At 43.2% G+C, this 14027-nt stretch overlaps 1 protein-coding gene across 10 annotated transcripts in view; it reads right to left on the bottom strand.

The window, feature by feature from the left end:
- ZCCHC17 (zinc finger CCHC-type containing 17) overlaps positions 1-14027 on the bottom strand; it is a 57253-nt gene that overhangs the window by 20615 nt on the left and 22611 nt on the right. For 7 of the 10 annotated variants that reach the window (XM_054720593.1, XM_054720586.1, XM_008147959.3 and 4 more), the window contains 3 exons: positions 8719-8819; positions 4211-4302; positions 787-887 (listed from right to left, as the gene is read on the bottom strand). In XM_054720593.1, coding sequence (XP_054576568.1) covers positions 787-887; positions 4211-4302; positions 8719-8819 — 294 coding nt within the window. Of the gene's footprint in view, positions 1-786; positions 888-4210; positions 4303-8718; positions 8820-12903; positions 13043-14027 lie in introns of all 10 variants that reach the window. The other 3 variants (XM_054720589.1, XM_054720587.1, XM_054720588.1) reach the window with 1 other exon arrangement.

Here is a 14027-nt window from a genome sequence, read left to right as displayed (position 1 = left end):
CTCTCCAGTTCATTTTTCCTTCCTCCCTGTACATTAATGATAAATAGGGGCTTAAACCCCACAACCTCAACCAGGGCACAAATATGCTATCAGTCACTGTAGAAAAATCAACAAGGCTAGGTAGATGGAAAGCTCGGGAGAAGTGGTGACAAATTGAGGCCACTCTGAAATGAGAAGTTGGCAATCCCTCTCATTACAGCTCCAACAAGGAAGTCAGGCTGAAAGAGCTCTTTAATATTTGAGTAAGACTAGAGGAAACCTGAGGAAGCAGAGCTAAAAGGAAATGACTAGAGAGTGTTCTTTATTACTAAAAGGATACTGCATTCAGAACTCTGAAGTTAAAGAGATGAGCAAGAAAGGGTTTAACTTTAATCCTTAAAGAATATATTTCTAAGTTGCTTAATTATTGCAGCAGAACAATAATGATCCTTTGGAGATAAAATGTATTACAGTGTTAATCATATTCCAACACTCTTACCTTCCTGGCAGAGTACCTGGGGCCTTGCCCAAGTAGGGCATTAGCTGCAGAGAGGTGAGAAGAGGTGGTGATAGTATAATAGTGTCACCACCAGAGCCAGCAGCAGGGCTAGCATTCAGAAAAGGAAACAGAAAAAGTAGCAAGCCATGAACTCTGATGTAAGTCTGGTAGGAATAACAGCATGAACAGGTCAAGCCATCACTTGGCTTAAAAACAGGGTGAACTAAACTCACTAGGCTACTTACTCATCCAGTACAGGGTCCGCCCACAAGGAGAGACAGACTGAAATGGCAGAGGCTTCACCTTACCTTTACAGCCACACTTCTTACAGGTAGTGTTCAGGACAGCCTCAAGGGTGATTTTCTGCCCAGTGTAATCCTGGAAGGACCGCCTCCGCCTCTCTTCTTGCCTGTAATGAAAAGGATACTGTGACAGTGGGCCCGCTTAAGAGATGTGGCCAGAGATACTACAAGGTAATGCTGTATGTTGGGTTTTTGTTTTGCTTTTGGCAGGTAGAAGGGAGAAAGAAGGAAAAGTGTTGGGCATAAGGAGATGGGCACTAAAAGCAATGGCGTGAAGTAGACTTTTTTCATTCAGGACAAGGATCTGAATTAATAATTATGAATGAAACTAGACTTCATCTCATTGATGCACAGAGGATAAAGAGATAATTATGCACCTTGCTAAGTCCCCTACAACCCTTACAAGGTCACGCCTGGATATAAAAGACCTTTAAAGACTTCCTGAAAAAACAAGTCCAAATTCCTTACTTTGGCATTCAAGTCCTTTTACCGGCTAACCTATTTTTCCAGCCACATCTTTACTTGTACAATATGCTCTAGCCACCCAGACTACTCTACTGTCTCCAGATGGACACCTCTTGATTCATGGGTTGATGCTCAACCACTGAACCACAATGGCCAGGCTCCTCAAACCACTTCTACTGCCTCGAATGCCATTCCTTCCACTGCTGCCTGACAAAATCTTATCCATTCCTCAAGAACTAGCTCAAATGCCACCTCTTCTCTGATCACCAGGGCCTTAAATCAACTCTTTCTCTTCAAGCTAATTCCTAGAAACCTTTCTTTCTTTCTTTTTTTAATCCTCACCTGAGGGCATGCTCATTGATATTTTAGAGAGAGGGGAAGAAAGGGAATGAGGGAGGGAGAGGGAGAGAGAAACACTGGTTGCCTTCCATGCCCAAACCAGGGATTGAACTCACAACCTAGATATGTGCCCTGACTGGGAATAGAACCCATGACCTTTAGGTGTATGGGACGATGCTCCAACCTACTGAGCGACACTGGGCCAGGACTAGAATCCTTTCTTTCAACCACTCCTTTAGCACTTATTACTTGTTGCCTTATATTAAAGTTACTTGCATAATTATTTCATTACACTAGGCAGTAAGGTTCTTGGGCAGAAATCTTGGTATTGCCATTGTACCTCAAACAGAATATGAACCCAATAAACACTTGTTGAATAAAGGAATAAATGAATGCACTAACTAAATGACTGCTATACATCAGGTACTATGGGAGATAAGAAAGTTAAGATGTAGCGCATTTTCTCATGGGTCTTATCTATTCTTTCAAAAGAAAAGATATGATAATTTCAGATATTAGAAGAAAAACAAAGAGACATTTTAAAACAGTAACCACAATTAGCTATTATAAATTAAGTTTCTATGATAGACTAAACAATAAGCTAGGCTCTTTACAAACAAGATTTTATTTAAATCATTCTATCATTTCTGAGAGGTAGGTGTCATTTTATAGTGAAGATGTTATAGTTCAGGGAGGCTAGATAATCTGCTCAAAGTCATACTACTCTGGGGAAGAACTAGAACTTTTTCTGATTCAGGTCTACTCTAAAACCTGTCATCATTTCACCATGCCATGCTTCTTTTCTGGATGCAGCTCTACAAACAGTTTACAACAAAGTACTTGGTTATTACTAGAAACAGTCTATACAAGGAAACACATCCAGTGTAAACATCCAGGGAGCCCTTTCCCTTCCCTATTCTTGTTTTGAGAAAGAGAGGTAGCTCTTTTATCTTACTTATTTTCATATTTTACCCTTACAAAGGTGGCTTTGGGAAATTTCACTGGTTTTTAATGAGGCTGCACAGCGTAAAATTATTTGGAGCGGAAACAATTTATTATAATGCAATTGATAAATGCCAGAATTAGATAACATTTCTGAGCAGAGTTATAAAAGATTCCTACTATAAATGGAAAGTGTTTTGTCAATAATCAGCCCTACAAACATGTCAATATTTAGAGACTAAATTACAGATATATGAAAAACTCTGTAAATTACATGCAACTGCTAGAGGCATCATGTAGTATAAAGGGGATTAGCTTTAATGTCAGGGAGACAGATTAAAAATCCTAACTCACTATTATTTGCTATAAAACCCTAGGCAAGTTATTACCAAGCATCACGTTAGAGACTAGAGATATAAAGTAAAATGGAGAAAATATCTACTTTGCAGGTTGTTATGAGAATCAGATGCACTAATGCACATAAATTGCCTTGCACAATACCTGGCACATAGTATGTATTCAATAAATATCACTTCCCTTCCTTTTAGGTAAAATACCTTCATGTCCAAAGTGATTTCACTGAGTACAATAAACGTAGGGTTTCCAAACTTTTCACCATCAAGATATCACTCATGCAACATTTTTTAATTATTTTCTAAAAATTGATATCATAACTATCATAGAGAGCACCTGATTAGTATGAGGTAAATATGATACTTTATCATCAAAAGCAACAACATAATGTCATGGTTAATGTGAGGATAAATGTATGATTTTGGTTGGCTTTCTGAAACACTGGAAATAGTTAATAAATCCCCAAGACTCCTTTTGAAGAGGTTTTAAGGATCTAGGGGGGAAAATAGAAAATAAAAAGAACAATAACAACAAAAAAGGACCTAGGAGCCCCTGGTTAGAAATCACTGGCATATATTCAAGAAATACAGATGGTAAATTCCCTGTATCACCAGACATTATCCTACATAAATAGAAAATCTTCCACTGCCAAATTAAAAGTCAGAAGAGCCAATGAGCCCTAGCTGGTTTGGCTCAGTGTATAGAGCATCAGCCTGTGGACTGAAGGGTCCCGGGTTCAATTCCGGTCAACAACACATGCACGGGTTGCGGGCTCGATCCCCAGTGGGGGACGTGAAGGAGGCAGCTGATTAATGATTCTCTCTCATCATTGATGTTTTTATCTCCCTCTCTCTCTCTCTGAAATCAATAAAAATATATTAAAAAAAAAAAAGAAGAGCCAGTGAAAGTAAGATGTAGTGTTCAGAATACAGTGCATCCCAAGACACAGGCATCTAAACACCATTGGAATTGCTCCTAGATTACCCTCCCCTCCCACTGGGTCTCTTCCTTTTTTAGTCCCAATGCTAGGAGAGTAGCAAATAACATGTACTTCATGAATACTTGCTTGTTGACTGGCTAAAGGGCAGAAGCAGAAAAAGAGTAAGGGAAAAAAACCAAAACCCACAACGGAGCACTTCGGTGCTGGGAGCTTTGCATGTTACAAGTATATATAACACTATACCAGTACCTCTAAAAACCAAGGACAGAGAGGTTATAGAACTCAATACACAGTCTATAAATGGCAGGGTTTCCCGTCAGCCTGATTCACTATAGCACTCCATGGTTTGAGAGGTAGAAGAATGTTAGCCTTTCCAAACCTTTTACCTACTCAATGATAACGTTGTTGGGGTCGAGGTCCTTCCCAGTCCCTTGGTTGACAACTTTCATGGAGAGAGATACTTTTATCCTATCATTTTTCATCTGAAAAAGATGAAAACAAAGTCACCAAAAGGTCAAAGTACATCATTTAGACCACTGATCTAGAATTATCTAAGAATAGAAATTTTTGTCGTCATAACAAACAGTACTCCTCTAATAGCCAAGGTCCTGTGCTAGGAGCACTGGTGGTGCTAACAAGCATAATAGGCAGGCTCTGTGGTAGAAGAATTTTAGGAAATGGTTTTCATCTCTTTTTGCCCCTCTTGTGGGGAAAGACAAAAATGGTTGTCCCCAAATCCAAGGTCTGTCAAAGTAACCCAGCAGAAAATAAAAGCTGTTTCTTCCAGGTAAATTCAGCATAATGATCGAGAGATCCAAAAGCGCAGAATGGGTTTCAGAACATTCCAATAGGCTATATCAGTGGTCGGCAAACTCATTAGTCAACAGAGCCAAATAACAACAGTACAACAATTGAAATTTCTTTTGAGAGCCAAATTTTTTAAACTTAAACTATATAGGTAGGTACATTATTATTAACTTAACTAGAGGCCCGGTGCATGAATTTGTGCACGGGGGAGGGTGTGTCCCTCAGCCCAGCCTGTACCCTCTCCAATCTGGGACCCCTTGAGGGATGTCCGACTGCCTGTTTAGGCCCGATCCCACCGGGCAGTTGGACATCCCTCTCACAATCCAGGGCTGCTGGCTCCCAACTGCTCGCCTGCCTGCCTGATTGCCCCTAACCGCTTCTGCTTGCCAGCCTGATCACTCCTTAACCACTCCTCTGCCAGCCTGATAGACGCCTAACTGCTCCCCTGCTGGCCCGATTGCCCCCAACTGTCCTCCCCTGCAGGCCTGGTTCCCCCCCCAACTGCGCTCCTCTGCCGTCCCGGTCACTCCTAACTGCCCTCCCCTGCAGGCCTGGTCCCCTCAACTGCCCTCCCCTGCAGGCCTGGGTCCCCCCAACTACCCTCCCCTGCAGGCCTGGTCCCCCCCAACTGCGCTCCTCTGCCATCCCGGTCACCCCTAACTGCCCTCCCCTGCAGGCCTGGTCCCCCCAACTACCCTCCCTTGCAGGCCTGGGTCCCCCCCAACTGCCCTCCCCTGCAGGCCTGGTCCCCCCCAACTGCCTTCCCCTGCAGGCCTGGGTCCCCCCACAACTACCCTCCTCTGCAGGCCTGGTCCCCGACAACTGCCCTCCCCTGCAGGCCTGGTCACCCCCAACTGCGCTCCTCTGCCAGCCCGATCACCCGTAACTGTCCTCCCCTGCTGGCCTGATTGTCCACAACTGCCCCTCCTGGTCACCCCCAACTGCGCTCCTCTGCCGGCCTGGTCCCCTGCAACTGCCCTCCCCTGCAGGCCTGGTCCCCTGCAACTGTCCTCCCCTGCAGGCCTTGTCCCCCCCACAACTGTCCTCCCCAGCAGGCCTTGTCCCCCCCCAACTGCCCTACTCTGCCAGCCTGGTACCCCCCAACTGCCCTCCTCGGCAGGCCTGGGTCGCCCCCACAACTGTCCTCCCTTGCAGGCCTGCTCCCTCACAACTGCCCTCCCCTGCTGGCCTGGTCACCCCCAACTGCCCTCCTCTGCTGGCCCAATCACCCCTAACTGCCCTCCACTGCTGGCCCATCTTGTGTCCACATGGGGGCGGCCATCTTATTGTTAGAATGATGGTCAATTTGCATATCACTCTTTTATTAGATAGGACTAGAGGCCCGGTGCACGAATTCGTGCACAGCGGGGAGGGGGGGTTGCGGGGGGTGTTGTCCCTCAGCCCAGCCTGCAGTCTCTCCAATCTGGGACCCCTCAAGGGACCTTCATTTTTTCCTTCAAGAGTGTGGTGGAAAAACCCTAGATTACCTTCTTGGATTCTTATAACCCAAATTACCAAGAACACTGCAATTGGTGGCCTACAGGGAGCTTAGCCAATGAGTTGTCAGAAAAGGTATTTACTCTCAAAATGGTTTGGCTCAGTGGATAGACCATGGGCCTGCAGACTGAAGGGTCCCAGGTTTGATTCCTGTTAACGGCATGTACCTTGGTTGGAGGCATATCCCTAGTGGGGAGTGTGCAGGAGGCAGCTAATGGATGTTTCTCTCTCATTGATATTTCTGACTGTCTATCCCTCTCCCCTCTTCTCTGTAAAAAAAAAATAAATAAATCAATAAAAATTTTTTTTAAAAAGGTGTATCCTCTGCAGCTCATGCAGCCCCTGGGTTGTGTCTACTGGGCTAGGGGCGTGTCCCTGCCACCCAGTGGTGGCTGCCGGGATCTCCGCACACCCCAGAGGCCAGCAGCCATCCTCCTGTGGAGGGCGCTAGGCTTGGGGCATGGACACAATCTGCCACTTGGTGCTGGAGCTTGGAAAGCCTCTGGGGCGGGGTGGGAACATCCCCGTCTCCAAATGCCCCAAGGCCAGCAGCCAGCCCCACCATGGGCCCCAGGCTCGAGGCTTGCAGGGACCCTGGGCAGCACGAAGCGGTGGCTGCCAGGGTCTCGGCAAACCCAGGAGGCCAGCAGCAGCCCCTGGTCCTGGCCGCCTGGCTGGGGGCGTGGCCCCAAACCGCCGCTTTGTGCAGGAGCCTTTGCAAGTGGCTTGGGGAGGCCAGCAGCCAACCTTGACCATGGGCCTCAGGCTTGGGGCTTGCAGGGACCCCGGGCAGCACTCAGCAGTGGCTGCCAGGGTCTCGGCACACCCCAGAGGCCAGCGGCAGCCCCCGGTCCCAGGCGCCTGGCTGGGGGCGTGGCCCCAAACCGCTTGCAAAGGCTCCTGCACAAAGCAGCAGTTTGGGGCCACGCCCCCAGCCAGGCGCTCAGGCTGGGGGCTTGCAGGGACCCCGGGCAGCACACAGCAGTGGCCGCCAGGGTCTCGGAACACCCCAGAGGCCAGCGGCAGCCCCCGGTCCTGGGCACCTGGCTGGGGGGCGTGGCCCCAAACCGCCGCTTTGTGCAGGAGCCTTTGCAAGCCGCTGGGGCGGGGCGGAACATCCCCGTGTTGCTATAGCGACGCGGGGATATTCTGCCCGCCAGGTTGCTTGGCGCCTACACCCATAGGCTCTGAGTAGCCAGGGGGCGTTCCGGGACCCCTGCCGCTCAGGACCTAAGCACAGGCCTACAGGCTAGGAGTGTCCTGGGTCCGGAGGATGTTTCCTGGACCCAGGCCACTCAGCGCCCGCATATGCAAATTAACCGCCATCTTGTTCACTCTGATTGGCTGTGGGCATAGCAGAGGTGCGGTCAATTTGCATGTTTCTCTATTATAAGGTAGGATTAGGGTACTCCTAAGCCGGCCTTTGCTAAAAACTCAAGGGGCCAAAGAGCCGCATATGGCTCTCGAGCTGCAGTTTGCCGACCACTGAGCTAGATCTCCTTTGGATTTGGTCTAGATCCTCTATATATATGAGGACAATTATTAATCACATTGGTTTTCTTTTGCTTCCTCCAGCATCTGAAGCCCTTCTTTACTTCAGGGTCTTTGACCAGCTATTCTCTACCTAGAGTATACTTATCCCAGCTTTTCATGACTACTTCCTTCCCAGCTCATACGCCATCTCCTCAGAAAGCCCATTCCTGACAACTTTATCTAAACCAGGGGTCCTCAAACTTTTTAAACAGGGGCCAGTTCACTGTCCCTCAGACCGGTGGAGGGCCAGACTATAGTTTAAAAAAAACTATGAACAAATTCCTATGCACACTGCACATATCTTATTTTGAAGTAAAAAAACAAAAAGGCAAAAACACCCGCATGTGGCCCGTGGGCCGTAGTTTGAGGACGCCTGAATTCTAAACCTACCTCTGATATTGTTTGAACCCATTATAGCACTTACAATATTCTTTAATTATTTGTTTTTCTTTCTCTTCTCCAGTTATATTCTATATAAGCTCTATAACAGCTGGGGTCATCTATGTCTAGTTCACTCTTGTATCCCTCAGACCTAACGTATATTAAGCACTCGAATATTGTTGAATAGTATCTCTTTCAGGCTGTCTCCCCTGGTAGCAGAGCAGACCTCAGTATATGCTCATATTTCTTTTGTGGTCTTCCCATAAACCGATGGGCATATAACAATACTTGCAGTATTATTATCTACAAAGGTTAAAAATAAAAATTATAAAATTACATATGAATGAATGACCCGTAGCCCACATACCCTCAAGTGAGCTGTATCAGGGTCCTTCAGAGCTTTCTCACTTTCCTCATGTTGCATGGTGCCAGGTATTAGGAAAAGGGACTGTAAACTCTACGTCCTTTTGTACTACACTTATTGTACTTCACACCATTCCTTCTCAGTTTGAGAGGAGAACCAGCCAGAATGTTTATATTCAGGACAGATTATGGAACAGGATTCAAAATAAGATTCTTAGCCACAATTAACATATACACACTCACCACATTAAAATACCAAGAAAATCCTGGCTTTTCCTAATCCTTTCTAACCAAATGCAATTAGCACAGAACTTTACCTCTCGGCCAATAAGCTTCACCCATACTTTGTCTCCAACATCTACTATCTCAGAAGGCTTATCCACACGACAGGATGACATGTGAGTTCGATGGACCAGACCTGGGCAGAAGAAAAAGAAATAAAATTAAGCACAAGGTATGTCTGGTGTGATGCTCTACATCTGGTGTTTATACTCTAAATAACAAGGTAACAGGAAGATGGAAGTTGGGAATTCACTAAAAAAGATTCATTAATTTAAAATTACAAATTAAAACTATTTGAGATCACTTTTTATATCTAATCAACTAACAAATATTCTTTAAAATAGTGTTCAATGTTAGTAAGATATGATACAATAACTATACAATAAAAATACAAGTTGGTAAAATTCTTTAAAGCAAAGGGCATAAAGATGTTTATACCTTTGATGCAAAAATATCATCATTGAAATTTTTCCAAAAGAAAAATCTCATAGAGGCAAAAACCTATGGGCATATAAAAATACTTGCAGGGGAAAAAAAATACTTGCAGTATTATTACCTACAAAGGTTAAAAATAAATTTTTTTTAAAAATATTTTATTGATTTTTTTACAGAGAGGAAGAGAGAGGGACAGAGAGCTAGAAACATCGATGAGAGAGAAACATCGATCAGCTGCCTCCTGCACACCCCCCACCGGGGATGTGCCCGCAACCAAGGTACATGCCCCTGACCAGAATCGAACCTGGGACCCTTGAGTCCACAGGCCGACGCTCTATCCACTGAGCCAAACCGGTTTCGGCAAAAATAAAAATTTTTAAATAACCTAAATGTCCAATAATTGAGAAATAGCGTGGTAAGGTATGGTAAATCTATCAAAAGCAAGAGTAAGCAGCTATTTAAATTACAGTTATAAAAGATAATTGTCATAAATGTTAAGTGAAAAAAGGAAATATAAATAAAGTACAATTTTTAATCTATTAAATTAGCAAAATATTTAGAAAATAACAGTACCCAAAGTTGATGAGAATATATTAAAATAAAAATATTGCTAGAATTAGTATAAATTTTTAGAAATCACTTAGCAATGCTATCAAGAATGATAAAACATTTAATAAAATTAATTTTAAAATAATTAAATTCTGCAATAATCCTATATAATAAAAGGCTAATATGCAAATTATCTCCTCAGGAGTTTGACCTACTGAGAGTTTGACCACTTGCTATGACGTGTGCTGACCACTAGGGGGCAGCGTGAAACGAAGGAAGGCCCTGATTGGCCCTGATCACCAGCCAGGCCTAGGGACCCTACCTGTGCACGAATTTCGTGCACTGGGCCTCTAGTTATTAAATAACTTACTGATACTTAATAAAACATTTACAACAGATATCCTTTTCCTGTCTGCCAAGGTTCTTTACTGAGAAAACATCTTTATTACATTCTAAAGTAGTCTGGTCAATCCATGTAATTTGATTGGAGCTGACCTAACCTCCAATTGTGGGCACATTAAAACAGGCTTAGTCAATCAAGGTAGTTTATGCCCCAGCCGAGTAGCTCAGTTGGTTACAGCATCGTCCCAATATGCCAAGGTTGCAGGTTCGATGCCCGGTCAGGGCACATACAAGAATCAACCAATGAATGCATAAATAAGTAGAATAACAAATTAATGTTTCCCTCTCTCCCTTCCTCTCTCTCTAACATTAAAAAAAAAAAAAAAAAGGTACTTCACATCCTCGGCCATTGCAATTCATTGGTTCAGGGTCAGACACAAGACAATAGTTAAATCATCCAAATCAAATAATCATTCTTAAGACGCTTATCAGGATTATGAACTACAAAAAGTTATCAATGCCCATTTTTACCACCAGGTGGCAAGAGTCAGCCAGAGGAAATCAAAGAGACAAAGCCCTGCAGGTGTAAACGGAGCAACTTGATAAAGCCCTGGTGGAAGCCAGATTAATCCTGTACTCCCCAGCAAAATTAACAAAATGTTTCTCAATTGTATTCTGTTCCTTGCATAATTATTAGTCTGTCCCAGACTAATAATTAATTTGGCACATAATCACTTTGGGACTCTATCCTAAGAAAATAATCTTATACACAGAAAAGGCTATATGCATCTGGGAAAGCAATCTACATCAAAATGTGCAATGTATTTTTAAAACAGAGAAAAATGAGAAATAACTTAATATCCAACAGTAGAGTAATGGAAAATGAACTTTAGTATAGATAGCCACTTGATGGCCCACTAAAAATGATGTTCAAGCCCGGTCAGCATGACTCAGTGGTTGAGCATCAACCTATGGACCAGGAAGTCATGGTTCGACTCCCTGTCGGTCAGGGCACATGCCCGGGTTGCAGGCTCAATCTCCAACAGAGGGCATGCAGAAGGCAGCCGATCAATAATTCTCTCTTATCATTGATGTTTCTATCTCTCTCCCTCCCTCTCCGAAATCAATAAAAATATATATTTTAAATGATGTTCAAAGATTACATAAAAATATGTCAATAATTCATTTTTAGTGAATATTTATTAAGTGCCTACTATGTGCCAAGCATTATAACTAATTAATATATTTGAGATGTATTGGAGATAGCATTTTCCATGTAAACAACGAAATACAATATAAAATTGTATAATGTGATTATGAATGCTTAAACTAGATTTTAAAAATGACAAAGAACTGCTATAAAAATGCTATCACAATGGTTAAAATAGGGTATAGAATTACAGGGTTTTTTTGTTTTCAAATGTTTTAATCATAGAGGAAACTATTTCTATTCTGAGGAAAATATATAAACAATATCTTGAATGAATATAAACCAGGAATCAAACTAAAGAAAAAAAACTGATAGATAAAACAAAAATTTATATCTAAAATAACTGCCCTTCCGCCATGGCTGGTTTGGCTCAGTGGATAGAGCATTGGCTTGTGGACTGAAGGGTCCCAGGTTTGATTCCAGACAAGGGCACATGCCTGGGTTGTGGGCTCGATCCCTAGTAGGGGGCGTGCAGGAGGCAGCCAATCAATGATTCTCTCTCATATTGATGTTTCTATCTCTCTCTCCCTCGCCCTTCCTCTCAGAAATCAGTAAAAATATATATGTAAAATAAATAAATAAAATAGCTGCCCTCCCTAAAGTTTTTTGGGAAAATCATTAACCTTTATTCTCTTTCTCTCCATCTCTCTCTCACACACGAGCATTCACACAGATGTGGGCACGCACCTATAACTCAAAGTATCGGCCCTCTCTGTTTGGAGCTCCTATTGAAGCCTCTGCTTTCTCTGACCATGGTCACTGGGCCTCACCAACCTACTTCAGCTGACCTTAGAGGTGATAGCCTATCTCTGAATAACTCTGGGTCCTCCAAGTGTTTTATATACCCCACACTTTTAATTTTAGACCATTACATAATCTCTAAATTGGATATATTTCAAGGAGTTGGGGTTCTTTTCCCCTACAATGATGTAATGAGCAGAGCAATCTAACTGGAAAATCAGGAGAGAAAACTCAGATGCCCTAGCCTAGAGGAAAGGAAAATTAATGTTGAACCTCTAATTAATGTATTTGAGATGTATTTTTCTTTACTGGAACATTCTTTTTCTTTACAGAAAGTCTATTTATTGGAGTACCAAAAACCGAAGAAATAATGGCTGTAAGGACAGGGGGGGAAAAAAGTCTTTCTTTTTCTTTGTTATAGTCTTCCACAATTTATGAGAAACACCAGGTAATTAAACCACAAGACTGTTAGCTCCTCTGACTCCAACAGCCCCTCTCTTCAAACTATAAGACAAAACAAGCTACTTTCAAGGCTATATTCTTGCATACCCATCCCTGGGGTTCTAATGACCCTGGGAGTTTCTAGTTAATAGAGGGGGCCAGAATGTTTCTCGTTAATAGAAAGGCTCTACTCTCTTCCTTGCAAACCCAATCTGCCCACCTTTTAAACTCTGTAACTTTTGCTCTAAGAATGTTTTACAGACTTGTACAAATACTAATAAAGATACCTCCCTAGGATATCTGCCCTGACTAAAACAAACTTTTCAAAGACAACCTCTCTGACGTCTACTCAATTTCAGCCCAAAAATCCTCCTCCCTTCTAGCTACAGCAGCCATTACCCTTTAAAAGAGCAGGCAAGCCCTAGCCGGTTTGGCTCAGTGGGTAGAACGTCAGCTTGCGGACCAAAGGGTCCCAGGTTTGATTCTGGTCAAGGGCACGTACCTTGGTTGCAGGCTCCTTCCCCAGTCCAGGCCCTGGTCGGGTGCATGCAAGAGGCAACCAATAGATCGATATTTTTCTCTGCCTTTCCCTCTCTCTAAAAATCAATGAAAAAATATCCTCAGGTAAGGGGAGAGGTCAACTAGGGAAAAAGGAGACATATGTAATACTTTCAATAATAAAGAATTTAAAATAAATAAATAAATAAATAAGCAGGCCACGGTTTATTTCTTGCCTTTGTATTAATTAACAATACACCAGCCCTTTACCTTTGTGGAAAATAAAATAAACTCTCTCTCTGTATCTCTCTTCTTTTAGTTGTGAATTCTTTCACAGCCCCCATCACCAGCCAAAAACCCTAACAATGGCATTGACCATTTGTCCTTTCCCCACCTGATCTCAAAGGTTATTTTCGGTCTGGTGATCACGAGCCATGTAACTGTACAGATGTGATATAACACAAATATATTTGATTTTTGTCCCCAGTCCCTGCATAAAACTCCTAAACTCTTGAAATTTCCCCAGTGACAGGCGTGTCTTTTGTTATTTATAATAAACCCCTTCAGATCACACCAGAGTTTATACTAATGGATGTTTCTGGGTGGGGCTCCTAGACAGTCTCTGGATGGGACTAGGCCCCAGAATGACCAAGTGATTACAGAGTTGGAACTTTCAGCCCCATAGGTCTCCAGAAAAAAAGGGGGAGAGGTTGGAGATGGCACTCTACAAAAATTCTTGAACAATGACAGTCAGAGAGCTTCAGGTTAGTGAACACGTCCGATTGCTGGGAGGATGGTATGCCAGAAAGGACATGGTAGCTCAGTGTGCTCCTCTGCCATAACCTGCCCTATGCATCTCTTCCATTGAGCTGTTCCTGATTGTATACTTTATTATAAACCTCAAACATAACAAAAGTGTTTTTCTGAATTCTGTGAGCTGTTGTAGCAAATTATCAAACTTGTGGAGAGTGTCGTGGGACCCTCTGATTCATAACCAGTCAGTCAGAAGTACAGATGCCTTAGAACTTGCAACTGGCGTCTTCTGGGAATGACCCCCTTTAACGTGGGGGATCTGACACTAACTCTAGGTAGACAGTGTCAGAATTTAATTGTATTGTTAAGATACCC

Source organism: Eptesicus fuscus, chromosome 9, assembly GCF_027574615.1.
Source record: "Eptesicus fuscus isolate TK198812 chromosome 9, DD_ASM_mEF_20220401, whole genome shotgun sequence".
Taxonomy (NCBI): Eukaryota; Metazoa; Chordata; class Mammalia; order Chiroptera; family Vespertilionidae; genus Eptesicus; species Eptesicus fuscus.
This window is presented reverse-complemented; position numbering and strand designations above follow the sequence as displayed.